We start from the raw sequence: 15,651 nt of genomic DNA on the forward strand, positions 1-15,651 counted from the left end.
GGCTTAGCACATGTGCATACATTGAAGTGTCAAATGGTATCCAGAATATATCTTGTCTTTCAAAATTTAACCATGAGTCTATATTTCTTTCTGTGCTATATTCCTGTGATGTTAAAATATAAGACAACTAATAGCAAGGGAAATGTAGAGCATAACTGTGGGTTTACTCCCAGAGCAAAGCTGTAAACCTTGACCAGTTCTGATGGTGTTGATGTCGAATGGCCATGTATTTTATGTCTTGGATCTATTGGACTCCAAGGATGTGAGACTCTATCTCTACGTCCTCTAAAAGCAACAAATATCCAGAAACTGGCTTGAATTACTAAAAATCCCAAGTAAGAACACCAACAGGAAGACAGTATAGAATGGTGTAAAGAGCATGCATATTGAAATTTAGCAAATGCAGACCGAAAGTTGGCTCTGACATTTTCTAGCTCCGTCTTTTTGGGCAGGTTACTTAAACACTTATAAGTGTTACCTCTTCAAGTCCCTCTTTGCCACCTGGAAGAAACATGAACAAAACAAAGTCCTATCCCCAGAATAAAGACTCATGTTAATACATCTACGTCAGCCTTTTTCTTTAGAGGACAAGTATCTCCAGTCTTTTGATTGTTCCTTACAGAGCCTGTTTTTGATCCATTATTAAATCATTCCTGCATTCTGTCTGGATGCTCTTCTCTCAGGATCTTGCTAGAGTCATGGGCTCTACCGGCATAAACACGATGGGACATAGTAATAGCATTCCACTGTTGTTCTGGTTCTTGTTTGTTAAAAAGCTCTTCGTACCATGGAGCTTCTCTGTAGGTCTTATCTAGTCTATGGTCACTTTTTAGTCTCAAGAATGTTTTCTATCTTCTCTGCAAAATGGCAGTAGTTTTCTGTCTTTTATGCATGCAATCCAGACAGGCTTCCCTACTGAAAAGCCTGCACTTACCCTGTGTTCAGTCACTTTAGTTGTGTCCGACTCTTTGGGACGTCATAGACTGTAGCCCGCCAGGCTCCTCTGTTCATGGGATTTTCCCAGCAAGAATACCAGAGTGGGTTGTCATTTCGTACTCCAGGGGATCTTCCTAAGCCATGGATCAACCCTGCATCTCTTGCATTGTAGGCGGATTCTTTACCAACTGAGCCACCAGGGAAGACAGTAATAGTATAGCTAACATCTGTTTAATATTTACTATATAGCTGTCATCATGTCTAAGTACTTTACATATTTCCACTAAATCTGCCCTCACAACAACACTATGAGACAAATATGAATTTTTTTTCCCTTTTTGGAGATGCTGAAGCAAAGAGAATTCAAATAACTCATCCCAATTCAATTCATTTGAAAGCCTCTGCTCTTAACCACATCATGATACTTATCTGGACATTTAATTGAGTGAATTCAGTGTCATTTAGTTGGGTAAATGTGAGGAATGGTTATGGTCACAGATGAAATTTCAAGAAAGACAAATAAACTTTGTTCTCTGTTCCTGATACAAGAACAGAAATAACCCCAGGTCTGTTTGTCCTCTGCCAATACCACATCTCCCTGGCCAAGCAGCAAATAGATGTGCCTTTCTCTCTTCTAAGTCCTTTTCTAGACTTGCCAACTTAGATCAAGGTAATCACTATGCAAACAAATTTTACTAAGTGGTAATTGCTTCTGCCAGGAACAACATGATGAAGGACCGATTTTTATCTTTAATGTTCTTAGTAGCAAAAGCTACTGCCTGGAAATATTGCCAAGTCTCAGCATTTTTCTTTGTGATTAAAAAGCTGTTTGTAACACACTCTTAAAGGTTTCTGGCTTGTCTAACGTCCCAGCTTCAAATTATTTAACTTACAAGACAGAGTTGCCAAACTGAAGGAATCACATGAAATATCCAAGATAGTTATCTGTTAACAGCAAATGAAGTTTTATTAAGTTTTATTCAGTTTGACTACAACTAGTTTTAGCTAATATTAAGACTGGTTCTGCTTTTTCTATCTTATTCATTGTGGCTCAGCAGTAAAAATATCCCACCTGCAATGCAGGAGATGTGGGTTCAGTCTCTGGGTCAGGAAGATCCGCTGGAGTAAGAAATGGCAACCCACACCAGTATTCTTGCCTGAAAAATTCAGTGGACAGAGGAGCGTAGCAGGCTACAATACAAAGGGTTGCAAAAAGTCAGGCACAGCTGAGCACACACATGCATAAGACTGGTTCTGCTTTTTCTACCTAATTTAGTGCCCACTTATTCATTAAAGAAATATTCAGTAAGCACCTACTCTGTGCCAGGGTCTGTATGGGTACCCAGTGAGGACATCAAACACAGACATTAAACTCCCTCCAAGTCAAGTTACAGGAGTTAAATACTCACTCTTATAAAAGTTAACAATTTACTTTCCAACAAAAAGAAATTTGGAATTTCTCTAATGATAGTCAATGCTAAAATCCCTCCTAATAGTTTCTAAAATGTAAAAGCAGATACAGCAGGAAGAGAAAAACAGAGATAAACAGAAAATTATTCTGCTCCATCGTTTTGTGTGACCTGTTTTATGAATAAACTTTTAAATTGTTTGGGTACACAATGAAAAACACTAGTGATGCAAAATAGTTATTAAAGTTAAACTAAATTTTTAAACTTCTGGATTCTTTTGGAGACTTTCTCTTGTAAACAACTTCTCTTAAGACTAAAAGATCTCAGTTCATTCCACCTTTCATAGCCTGGTTAGCAGTATTGAAAGTTCAGGAGGGGTTTAATGCTCCCCTTATTAGCAACAGATAACATTGAATTATAACATTGAATGAACAAGTTGCAGAAATTCAACCTCAATCACATGAAATGACAGTTTACTCATGAAAAGACATAATATGATTCTGGAAAAGTATGCATGTTTTTTCTTAGTTGTTTTGACTAGTGGAATAATTTTCCTTTAAAAATCAAAACAAAAAACTATGTGTTTGATTTAGAAACATACCCCTCTGGGGCTAGAATCTACTTTATAAGTCTTCTCTTTCCATCCCATAATTTTCCACTTAGCATACCAATTTACTCTTTTTTTTTTTAAACATGTAAGCCACTCTAAATCATTTTGCGAGAAATAGCAAGAAGAATCCAAAATGTATAACTTTCATGAAGTACATCGCTTCCTATGTTGTCGAGTTTGTCAATATTTTTAGTGATGTAGGTGTTTTTGGTTAGTGAAGGTGATGATAGGCTTTGGAAAGCTGGGAAACTAAAAGTTTACAAAAGAACTCACTCCTTATTCCACAATCACTGTACCCAGGCAAAGTCTCTAGTCTCTTTTCAATATGTATATGCATTTTTAATAGTAACAGCATATTCTTTATACTCTTTGGTTATGGCTTTTTAATTTAACATATTATAATCCTTCTCCTCCTTGACAAGGAGAATTCATCACATACCTGATTTTTTCTGTGTTTTTAAATTTTATTTATTTTTATTTATTGATTGGCTGTTCTGGGTCTTTGTTGCTGTGCAGGCTTTTCTCTAGTTGCAGCGAGCAGGGCTACCCTCCTGTGGAGCACAGGCTCTAGAGCATGCAGGCTTCAGTAGTTGTGGCACACTGGCTTAGTTGCTCCACAGCACGTGGGATCTTTCTGGACCAGGGATCGAACTCATGTCTCCTGCATTGGCAGGCAGATTCTTTACCACCGAGTTCCCAGGAAAGCCCTTATATTTATTTATTTATTTTTGGCTGCACTGGGTCTTCGTTGCTGCGCACAGGCTTTCTCTTGTTGCAGTGAACGGGGGCTACTCTCTAGTTGCAGCGTGTGGGCTTCTCGTTGCAGTGGCTTCTGTTGTTGCAGAGCACAGACTCTAGGGTGCACAGGCTCAGTAGTTGCGGTGCATGGCCTTAGCTGCCCTGTGGCATGTGGAATCTTCCTGAACCAGAAATTAAACCTATGTCACCTGCATTGGCAGGCCGATTCTTAACTACCAGCTCACCAAGGGAGTCCTTCATAAACCTGATTTTTGGTTACTACTTGATCTTTCATATTAAAAGGCAGAGACGTTACTTTGTCAAAAAAGGTCCGTCTAGTCAAGGCTATGGTTTTTCCAGTAGTCATGTATGGATGTGAGAGTTGGACGATAAAGAAAGCTGATCACCAAAGAATTGATGCTTTTGAACTGTGGTGTTGGAGAGGACTCTTGAGAGTCCCTTGCACTGTAAGGAGATCCAACCAGTCCATTCTAAAGGAGATCAGTCCTGGGTGTTCATTGGAAGGACTGATGTTGAAGCTGAAACACCAATTCTTTGGCCACCTCATGTGAAGAGTTGACTCATTGGAAAAGACCCTGATGCTGGGAAAGATTGAGCGCTGGAGGAGAAGGGACGACAGAGGATGAGATGGTTGGATGGCATCACCGACTCAATGGACATGAGTTTGGGTGGACTCCAGGAGTTGGTGAGGGACAGGGAGGCCTGGTGTGCTGTGATTCATGGGGTCGCGGAAAGTCGGACACGACTGAGCGACTGAACTGAACTTGATCTTTCCCCTTGTTGGTGTGCCATCGTAATTGTTTAACCATTCTTCTATTATTGGTCATTTAGATTATTTCTGATTGTACTATTGTAATGTCGTATAAAGTTGTCCTTACTCCTAAAGAAGTTATGGACTAGTATTGACTCCTCCTTGTTTCAAGGTCCCTCATTCATCTCTGATACCACAGTTGTTCAGAAAGGCGTCTAATGGAACAGATGCCAAGATCTCCGTCCAAGTGTTCCTGGATGTGTAGGCTGCTATTACTCAAGAGACCTTGGCTAAGAGTTCTAACTTGTTCAAACAATGTCCTCCACTGAGTAGCTAAGTACACACTTTATTGAGACTTCAAGCTATTGAGATCTATGAGCTGTCCTTACACATTCACACACACCCCACCATCTTGATGATGTAGACATGTGTCTGTCTTCAAAAGCAGCATCAGAAAAACATCTCAACCAGTGGGAAATCCTCAAGTAAGATTCTAACAACTCTGGCTCAGTTTTCTTTGACGTAAGCACAAGTCACATATCCCACATAGAATATCATGGCTATCACATATCCCACATAGAGTATCATGACTATTGATACATGACTATCAAATATTTTTAAATGATTGTTGTTTTCAATGTGTGTTCTAATTAAAAGACTTCAGGTAGAAGAGTCTAATCTGTGCTGTCCAGTATGGCAGTCATTAGCCATGTGTAGCCATTGAGCATTCAGAATGGTGTTAGTCCAAAATGGGATGTGCTGTGCATGTAAAATTCATACCAGGTTTCAAAGACTTGGTGCAAAAAAAATAACAATAATTTAAAATATTACATTAAAATTATGTTTATTGATGGCATTTTAAAACGTAGTATGTTTGATGTACTGGATTAAGAAAATTAAGTGCTCATTCACATGACACTTAGAAGTTAAATGAATGCATTGCATTCTTCATTTTTATAGGAATGAACAGGTAAATGACCTGAATGATCTACCTAGTTCCATTTAGGTTCCAGTTCCTTTAGACAGAGATTCTAAGCTGAGAAGAAGATGCAATAAGATGCTGATTCCACATCCAGAAACAATTAAACTCTAGTTTCCCAGTGAAATCAAATGAAAGTAAGTAGGTAATCAAAAGTAATCAAATCAAGTAAGAAATAGTAAGGGAGCTGCACACCAAGTAACTTGTCCCTTAGGACAGCAATATTATTTTTCTCCAAAATAGTGCACTCATTAACATTTGATGCATAGTATGTAATGTAGGCAAAATTATTCTTTTAGTTTAATTGGGAATCCATGACTGCAGCCTATTTTTTAACGAGTGTTTATTAAAATCACAGGATGAAATAGTCATCTTAATTACTGGTGGCATATGGATTAGCAATCACTCTCCATTGCACTGTCAGGGTGTTAAAACTGCACTTCAAGATCAATTTCTCAATGACTGCAAGAATAGCAAGTCTTAGAAAATGCTATCTTAAAGGACCTCGATGTAAAGCCGCTCTTCTGCTGGCTACATTAGCAGATAAGGGGGAGTGTTAGCTACTACATAGCTGAGAATCAAATAATCCACAGCTTGGTGGATGGTTTCCTTTTATTTATTTATTTTTGGTTGTGCTTGGTCTTCGTTCCTGGGTGGGCTTTCTTTAGTTGCAATGCACGGGCTTCTCACTGAGCTGGCTTTTCTTGTTGCGGAGCACAGACTGTAGGGCACAGGCTCCATAGTTTTGTTGCACAGGCTTGGTTACTCCACAGCATGTGGGATCTTTTCTTTCTGTATCAGGGATCGAACCTGTGTCCCCTGCATTGGCAGGTGGATTCTTTACCATGAGGCAAGCCCCAGATGGTTTTCGTTCAATATATTTTTGTTCGTGATTCAGTTGGTCATTTTGTGATTTGAGGAGTTTACTTTTAACTCCATGAAAACATGATAAATGAGAGTTTATCATGTTTTTAATTATTCAATAACTCACATGTGTGATTCCTGTTGCCAGCTCAGGGTAGAAGGAGAAATAGATGTATCAGAAAACCTGACTCAAACTTGTAAGCAGTATGATCTGACCTAAGCCCATTTCCTCATGTATGAGAAGAAGATAGTTGTCTTCACCCTGCTATTCTTCAGAGCTATTCTGAGAATTAAGAATGATAACCTTTGTTAGGTGATCATAAGACAACACTCAGCTTTGTTTGGAATATAATCAAGTGTGAAAGAGTAGAATAAGCATGGGCCAAAGACTGGTTTCTGTTACTGGCAGGGCTACTCCAGGAGGAAGTGGGAAATTTGCTTTATTTCTTTCAGTCTTAACTTTCCTGTCTCTATCCTTCGCCCCTCTATCCATTCATTCAGTCACCCACACATACCTATAATTACAATTATGGGAGAGAATGAAAATATCGAGTAGCTTTATTTGTGAACCCAACACAATGTCAGTGGTAGGCGCTTAGTTCATAATTATTTATCCTCTGTGACCCCAATACAAAATTAAGTGAGGCGACAGTAGTGTTGTAAATGCTATCATTTCTTTTCCTCAATGATTAACTCAAAATCTTCAGATAAGTGAAAGGAGAAAATGGCTTGTACAAAATTAAGTGTGTTTAATTAACCCCGGATGGTGCTGATAGATATAATTGTATTGTTTTAGGTCCTAAACCTAGTGCAGTCCTACGTGACTCTTCGAGTCCCTCTGTATGTCTCCTACGTGTTCCACTCCCCCGTTGGGGTAGGAGGCTGGCAGCATTTTGACTTGAAGTCCGAACTCCGTCTGACATTCGTGTATGACACTGCCATCTTGTGGACCGATGGAATTGGCAGCCCCCCAGAAGCTGAACTCCAAGGTGAGTTAACAGAGACTTGGAAAATTAAAATTTTCCTTACCTATATGAGTGACTAAGTGACAATTTTCCTGCAGTTAAAAATAAAGAGAAGCAACTTTCAATAATTTTACTGTTATAATTCACACTTTAAAATAATTTCATTTTGTCATGGAAAAATCTATTTTAACTAAATTATATCAATGCCTTAAATTTTTGCATTTGTGACTGTTAAATATAATGTCCATTTAAGGTGATTAATCGCTCATGTGGTACTCAACACAATCTATCTCTCCCTCTAGATTTTAGATAATGGATGGAGGAAGTTCCAATTGAAAGAAAGGAATGAATTCAGAGAAAAAGTTCCACATTTTTGTTTCTGAAAGTGGGAGAGGCATTTCAAAGCCTAGTATAAATTGTGTCCCGGATTCTATTTCTGGGTTTACAGCTAACTAGCTGTGTGATCTCAAACATATTGCTTAATCTCTGGCACTCAACTTCTTATGAAAGATAGACTAGACTTCTAACATTCTTTCAGTTTAAAAATTCTATTGTTTTGTAATATTTAAAATACTGAATGCCTTAAAAGAATGGTGGTGTGAGCCAATAACTGTTGGGCCCCAAAATCATTTGCCCCAAACAATAACTTAGTTTCAAGCTCAGTGTCAGAATCATAATTCAAAGTCCATAAGCATAAAGTGAATTACTCCATTAGTAGAATTAATGCTGTTTCTTTTCAGGCACATACTGCTGTTCTGGTTCCTTGCATGTCTGAACATCATTACCTTTTATGAGCCAGAGAGAAAATACTGTTGATATTCTCTCCAAAATCTCAAAATCCATTATCTTAAACAGATTAAGATTATTTTAAAGCTATGTGAAAGGTAATATGATCATCCTGAATAAACCTTTTCAGTTCAGTTTCAGTTCAGTCACTCAGTCATGTCTGACTCTTTGTGACCCCATGAATCACAGCACGCCAGGCCTCCCTGTCTATCACCAACTCCCGGAGTTCACTCAAACTCATGTCCATCGAGTCAGTGATGCCATCCAGCCATCTCATTCTCTGTCTTCCCTTCTCCTCCCGCCCCCAATCCTTCCCAGCATCAGAGTCTTTTCCAGTGAGTCAACTCGTCACATGAGGTGGCCAAAGTATTGGAGTTTTAGCTTTATCATCAGTCCTTCCAATGAACACCCAGGATTGATCTCCTTTAGAATGGACTAGTTAGATCTCCTTTCAGTCCAAGGGACTCTCAAGAGTCTTCTCCAGAACCACAGTTCAAAAGCATCAGTTCTTCTGTGATCAGCTTTCTTCACAGTCCAACTCTCACATCCATACATGACCACTGGAAAAACCATAGCCTTGACTAGACGGACCTTGGTTGGCAAAGTAATGTCTCTGCTTATTAATATACTATGTAGGTTGTTCATAACTTTCCTTCCAAGGAGTAAGCATCTTTTAATTTCATTTAGTTCACTGCAAATGTTTTAATCCCATATCTTGCCTCAGAAATGTATATTTAAGTGAATCTTACTGCAGATTCATCTCTCAGTTCTCAGCTTCCACATAAGTTTTTCATGTTTCCCTCTTATACCTGGAGCCAACTTTGATCAACTTGCTAACTTTCTTAGGAAGGCTTTTCATTAAGCCTATAACATTTGGAATTATTCTGGAGAACAAAAACCTGTTTCCACCTACATGTGCAGATCTTCAAAGTTTGACCAGTTCATTCTATCTCTCATTTTACAGTTTAATTTATGTAGACTAAAGCTTTCAAAAATACCGTGGCCTATTGTCGTCAATCTGTGTATTTCATATTGACCTCACTCGTATGATCTAATTCTATTTTGCCTGCCTTCCAGACAGTTCTTCTTGTTAGAAAAACAGAAAAAAATAAGCATACTTCTGACTCTCTGATCAGTTAGCATTTTTCTGATAATACCCTTTGGATAGTATGCTTAATGATGAGGTGAATCTGAATTTGGTTTTGGAAGAAACTCCATACATTAGGAGCTGCTGGTCACAAATATTTCTACTCTGGTGCATCGTCCCATCCTAGGTTCTCTCTACCCAACCAGCATGCGCATCGGTGAAGAGGGACGTTTGGTCGTGAACTTCAAGACGGAGGCTCAGTTCCATGGCTTGTTTGTGCTTTCACATCCTGGTAAGCCCCATTACCCACAAACAGCCACTCTCCAGACCACAAGAAGATAAGTTTCCCATATTTGCAAGTGTTTCCACATGCTTACCTATGAGCTTTGAAGCCCTTAATTTCAACTGAATTATGTATGTGCAAGTATCTACACAAGGACTTGATCTTTGTCAGCTATATGTCTCACAAGCTACAAAATCGTCACTGTAGACTTCTAGAGAAAATACCAAAAGGTTAAAGTTAATTTAAAAGAAAACTCTATCGGGAGTTCCCTAGTGGCCAAGATCCAACATTTTTACTTCTGTGGCCCGGGTTCAATCTCTAGTCAAGGAACAGAGATCACAAGCCACGTGGTAAGGCCAAAAAAATAAATTAATTAAATAAAAGAAATGAAAAATCTACCGAGTTAATTAAGAGGAATCTTCCTTTAGATAGAGAGCATAGCCACACATTCCCATTCTCTACTTCAAATGCATTGTTCAGAATTTGAATTTTGATCATTTATTCAGCAAGCACAGCTCTTTTCCAGGTGTTGTAAAAGACCGTTATAATGGTGTCAGAAATAGCATTTCACTATGATACCTAGTTTCAGACACATTAACTCTCTTAAGTATTAGCTATGTAATTTTACTAATTTGGTGGATTGTGCTATGCCTATCAATAATGTGGCAGTCACTAATGTCCCATGTTTAAGCTTTTCTAAAAATTCCATTTCATCAGAAATAACTTCTTATTCGACTTCACATTACTAAACTGCCTTGCACATTTTACTGGTGTGCCAACTCATGTCAGATGGAAGGGGAAAACAGTTCACGTGCTGCCTTCTGTGTCCTTCCTTTTTCTGGGTCCAAGCTCTAAACAAAAGAGAGACTAAGGATGAAGATACAGGAAGAGAAAGACGGTTTGCTGTAATTTTGTAAGTCTGAGTTCCAAAATACAGAACCAAAAAGAGTCATTTAGCTTTATTTCAGCTGACTGTTTTGGATAAATGAGGATTTCCTGGTCTTTACAGTGTCCTTCTGCATGTCTACCTTTCTAATAAACTGAGTCTTTGTTTAGACACAATTGAGGCAATCTAATTAAAATTAGACTCCATTTATAAAGTGGGTTTTCCCGGATCTGTTTACCCAGATGCGAGTAGACTGAGATTCACTTCATGGCTTCAGCGCACAATGAATGCTTTCACATCAGCCTTTATTGAACGGCTGTGCCTCCCTGGAAAGTAGCCTTGAACCATCTGAGCATTTCGGTACAATTATTTTTTGGCAGAATGATAGAGTGGAAAAAGCACTGCATTAGCAATGAGAAGGCACATATCCCAGCTGTGTGATCCGGAGAGAGTCACACAGTCACTCTTAGTCCAGTTTCTTTATCTGAGAAATGAGGATAATTATACCAACTTTGCAGGCTTATTATAAGGTATCATAAGGCACTTTGAACACTCTAAACTGTTCTGATTCTTTTAACCACTAGACCATTATTGTTGTTGGCACTTTTCTAGCATCCTTCACAAGCTCAGTGATCATGTCAGTCGATCATCCAGGTCTAACGTTTTCCCTGCGTCTCATAAGAAGTGAACCAACCTATAACCAGCCAGTCCAGCAGTGGAGCTTCATATCTGACTTTGCAGTAAGTGACTAAGACTCTTCATTTATCTTTGTTACTTCCTTTGATTGCGCCTCAGATTTTTAAGTGAAAAACATGAATGTCCTCTCTGCTTCTTAAAGGTCCGTGACTACTCGGGGACCTACACAGTAAAACTGCTGCCATGCACCACTCCATCTCATCAGGAATACCGCCTGCCTGTCACCTGCAACCCCAGAGAGCCTATCACTTTTGACCTTGACATCCGCTTCCAACAGGTGTGTCTGATAGAATGCTTTTCCCGTGTGTACGTGTGTGTGTTTGTGTGTGTGTTAATTGCTCAGTTGTGTCTGACTCTTTGCGACCCCATGGGCTATAGCCCGCCAGGCTCCTCTGTCCATGGGATTCTCCAGGCAAGAATACTGAGTGAATTGCCATTCCCTTCTCCAGAGGATCTTCCAGACCCAGGGATCAAACCCTGGTCTCCTTCATTGCGGGCAGATTTTTTACCGTTTGAGTTATAGGGAAGTCCCTTTTCCTTTGTAGAAGCCCACTTTGTTAAAGGCATAATTTACTTTTATCAGTTAAAAAAAAAAAATTCTCACCCAGTGACTTCAATTCTTGCATGCTGAGAAAAAAGGAAGTCAAGCAGGAAGGGAGCAAGATAGGAAGGAAAGAGGAAAGAATTGCCCTTTATTCCTTACTGGTTCAGTATATCAAATCCACAGTTTAAGAGTATGTAAGGGTTATTTTTTCTTATGTGATCTGGTCTCCTCTGGAGTCTGCTGCCTTGGAGATTTGAGACTTTTCCCCAGAGTTTTGCACTTCTTTGTCTGGTTCTTGATCATTGAGGAGAATGAGTATCCTGTAGTTTATGCCACCTCAAAATACCTAATTGTCAATATACATTAAAAGAAACATGATAAAATCTTTTGCCCGAGAACTTACACTAAATGTTGGTCTTCCACTGACCGTGATATTTACACATCCTTTATATATCCCAGTAAATCAGTGGACATGAGCTCAAGCAATGCTAGTTAGTCCCATTCGAAAAATGATTTAACCTTGGAACTTCCCTGGTGGTCCAGTGCACCAGCTGGACTTCAGCTTCCAATGCAGGGGGTGCAGGTTTGAGCTCTGGTCAGGAAGCTAAGATCCCACATGCCTAGCAGCTCCCCCCGCCAAAAAAAAAGAACATAAAAACCAGAAGCAATATTGTAACGAATACAATGAAGATTTTTAAAATGGTCCACATCAAAAAAATGTTTTAAAAAATGGTTTAATGTTGACCATTTTGCCTTCTTAAGAAGGACAAAGCCGGTGTTAAAATTCCTGATAAGTTATAAGTTGTAAGTCAGTTTGGTTGGACATGAAAACTGATTACAGTGCAGTGTTTAGTGTTTTTTATGCCAGAGTACAGGGCATGTGTGTTTCTGCAAATAATGTGTTTGTGCACCACCCAAACCATCAACAACATATAAGAGGGCTTTTACACTTGGTTTTAGGTCAGTGACCCAGTGGCGGCTGAGTTTAGCTTGAACACCCAGATGTACCTCCTCTCCAAGAAGAGCCTCTGGTTGTCTGATGGATCCATGGGATTTGGGCAGGAGAGTGACGTTGCCTTTGCAGAAGGTATCACTTTACAAATGAGAGGCCTGCTCTGTGTGTTTGCCATTGTGTCTGTTGTCCTTTGCTTTATTGGGATTGTGATTAAGGGGGACAATTACAACTTATTTTATGGTTTTGAGAATGTTACTGGGTCTTTATCATTTTGGCAGGGATGGGAGAGGGGGTTATTGAAACTGGATATGTATTTAATGTGTTTTGCAACCCCATAGACTACAGCCCACCAGGCTCCTCTGTCCATGGGATTCTCCAGGCAAGAATACTGGAGTGGGTTGCCATTTCCTTCTCCATGGGATCTTCCTGACCCAAGGATCGAACCTGTATCTCCTGCATTGGCAGGTGGATTCTTTACCACTGAGTCACGTGGGGATCCAGATATATGATTTTTATTCTCAGAAAATCAACCTTTATTTCCCTTAGTGAAGTGAAAGTCTCTCAGGCATGTCTGATTCTTTGCAACCTCATGGACTGTACAGTCTATGGAATTCTCCAGGCCAGATTACAGGCATGGGTAGCCTTTTCCTTCCCCAGGGGATCTTCCCAACCCAGGGATCGAACGCAGATCTCCCACATTGCAGGTGGATTCTTTACCAGCTGAGCCACCAGGGAAGCCCACGAATACTGGAGTGGGTAGCCTATCCTATCTTCAGGGGATCTTCCTGACCCAGGAATCAAACCAGCGTCTCCTGCATTGCAGGCAGATTCTTTACCAACTGAGATTTCCCTTAGCTAAGTGATTTTTGAAACAAGTCTGGAATTTTTTCCTTGGATATTTTTTGTTTTTCAAGTTGCATACACTCAATATTTCATACACTCAAGTACATGAGAATGTAGCTCATGGGTTGGGGTTGTGCCTGTCTTGTTCAGTGGTATATTCCCAGAACCTAGCAAAATGCCTAGTACACATGGTAGGTGTTCAGTAGTAGCTGTGAAATAGATGAGGAAATACCAGGGAGTTTCATTAAACCCTCCTTTAAAAGCAAATAAAACTAATTCAGCTTTTTATTGGTGTTTTCTTTTTTGTTTTATCCTATAATGATTTTCCTACATCTTGCCAACTAATGTATTGTGTAAACTGGACTTGAACTACAACGGGATGTTATGAATGTCAAGTTATAAGCCACGCCTTGAGGTTATTCCCACTGGCATGTAAGGGTCAATAAATCCTCAGTACTTGTGGTCATCTGCCAAGTGGTCCTATCTGAGGCCTGGGAGTGGACCAGACCCTGAAGCTCATGAAGGAAGTTCTTCAACATTTGATACCAGATTAGGAAGAGAAGGGAATACTATTGTTAGTGTCATTATTGTCATAAACTGTTTGCTGTCACATAGACACACCGTATCCCTAAATATAAAGGACATTTCTGCATGTGTGTTGCAGGTGATGTCATTTATGGTCGGGTCATGGTGGATCCGGTCCAGAATCTAGGTGATTCCTTTTACTGCAGCATTGAGAAGGTGTTTCTGTGCACCGGGTCTGACGGCTATGTTCCCAAGTACAATCCAACGAACGCAGAATACGGCTGCTTGGCTGATTCGCCTTCACTCTTATATAGATTTAAAATTGTGGTAAGTGCTCTGACCCAAACAATGCACCAGATTAGACAGTCAAAGTTAATTGTTTCTGTCATCTATTTTAAAACAATAACATCTTTTAAAATGAAACCCAATGGTGACATTTTATGGTAAAGGGTACTTGCACAAAACTAATAGGAAAACCTCCTGCATTCCAAACGTTGGCATTATCCACAGCAATCCTCGTTTTCCTTATTGCCTGAAGGACAAAGCTCAACCAGAGACACAAGCCACCAGTTTTGGAAATGTCCTGTTTAATGCCAAACTGGCAGTGGATGACCCTGAAGCTATCCTCTTAGTGAATCAGCCTGGATCTGATGGATTTAAGGTCGACTCAACACCACTCTTTCAGGTGAGCCAGAAACAAGGTTACTTATGATAGCTGTGCAATCACATGCAAACCACTTAACACTGGAATGCCTCAGACATTTCCCACGTAAGAGGATAATTGCTGTATTGTGTAGACTTAATGTGAACTTTGAGTAAGATAATGCATGTAAACCGCTCCAGACCATCCTGAGTGCATCATGAACATTCCATAAATGTTAGCTATTATTATGTTTATCAATATATTTGTCATGTTTTATGTCTATGTGTAATGAAGGCCCTTATTCAGCCCAGAGTATAAATCTGAATCTGTTGGTTAGGAACTCTGGTAGTCTTCTTCAAAATCTCCTTTCATTTGACTTTTCATGACTATCTTTATTAGAATGATCTTAAATGAACAGCTGGATTCAGAAAAACAATTGTGCACACACAGAAATCTCCATTCTTCATAGAGCAAAATAGGAAGAGCTAACCTAGAGACAGAAGGTAGAAAGAGACCCAGGAGACCATAACACTGAACAGACAAATGAGACAAATTCAGAGATGTGTTCACATTGTGAATCCTTGGGGCAGCAAGTGCTTCTTTTAGGATGTTTACTGAAAATTGACCAAATAGGATGGGCTATTTATGGGCTAATAAATTATTATCCTTATTCCGCTAAGGGTTTCTCTTGTGGATTCACCTGCAATACGGAAGACCTGGGTTCGGTCCATGGGTTAGGAAGATCCCCTGGAGAAGGGAAAGACTACCCACTCCAGTATTCTGGCCTGGAGAATTGAATGGACTGTATAGTCCATGGGGTCACAAAGAGTTGGACATGACTGAGCGACTTTCTGGAGAAGGCAATGGCAAGCCACTCCAGTACTCTTGCCTAGAAAATCCCATGGATGGAGGAGCCTGGTAGGCTGCAGTCTGTGGGGTCGCTAAGGGTCAGACAAGACTGAGTGACTTCACTTTCACTTTTCACTTTCACACATTAGAGAAGGGAATGGCAACCCACTCCAGTGTTCTTGCCTGGAAAATCCCAAGGATGGGGGAGCCTGGTGGGCTTCCGTCTGTGGGGTCACACAGAGTCGGACACGACTGAAGTGACTTAGCAGCAGCAGCAGCAG

The 15,651-nt window shown here is 39.9% G+C and overlaps 1 protein-coding gene across 1 annotated transcript in view; it reads left to right on the forward strand.

The window, feature by feature from the left end:
* Positions 1–15,651, forward strand: part of FREM2 (FRAS1 related extracellular matrix 2) — a 167,747-nt gene that overhangs the window by 142,976 nt on the left and 9,120 nt on the right. The window contains exons 17-23 of the mRNA XM_088842728.1: positions 7,105–7,297; positions 9,334–9,438; positions 10,928–11,055; positions 11,154–11,288; positions 12,516–12,642; positions 14,018–14,205; positions 14,417–14,563. Coding sequence (XP_088698854.1) covers positions 7,105–7,297; positions 9,334–9,438; positions 10,928–11,055; positions 11,154–11,288; positions 12,516–12,642; positions 14,018–14,205; positions 14,417–14,563 — 1,023 coding nt within the window. The remainder of the gene's footprint in view (positions 1–7,104; positions 7,298–9,333; positions 9,439–10,927; positions 11,056–11,153; positions 11,289–12,515; positions 12,643–14,017; positions 14,206–14,416; positions 14,564–15,651) is intronic.

Source organism: Moschus berezovskii, chromosome 13 (assembly GCF_049115385.1).
Source record: "Moschus berezovskii isolate FMDL1 chromosome 13, NW_MosBer_1.0, whole genome shotgun sequence".
NCBI classification, from domain to species: Eukaryota; Metazoa; Chordata; class Mammalia; order Artiodactyla; family Moschidae; genus Moschus; species Moschus berezovskii.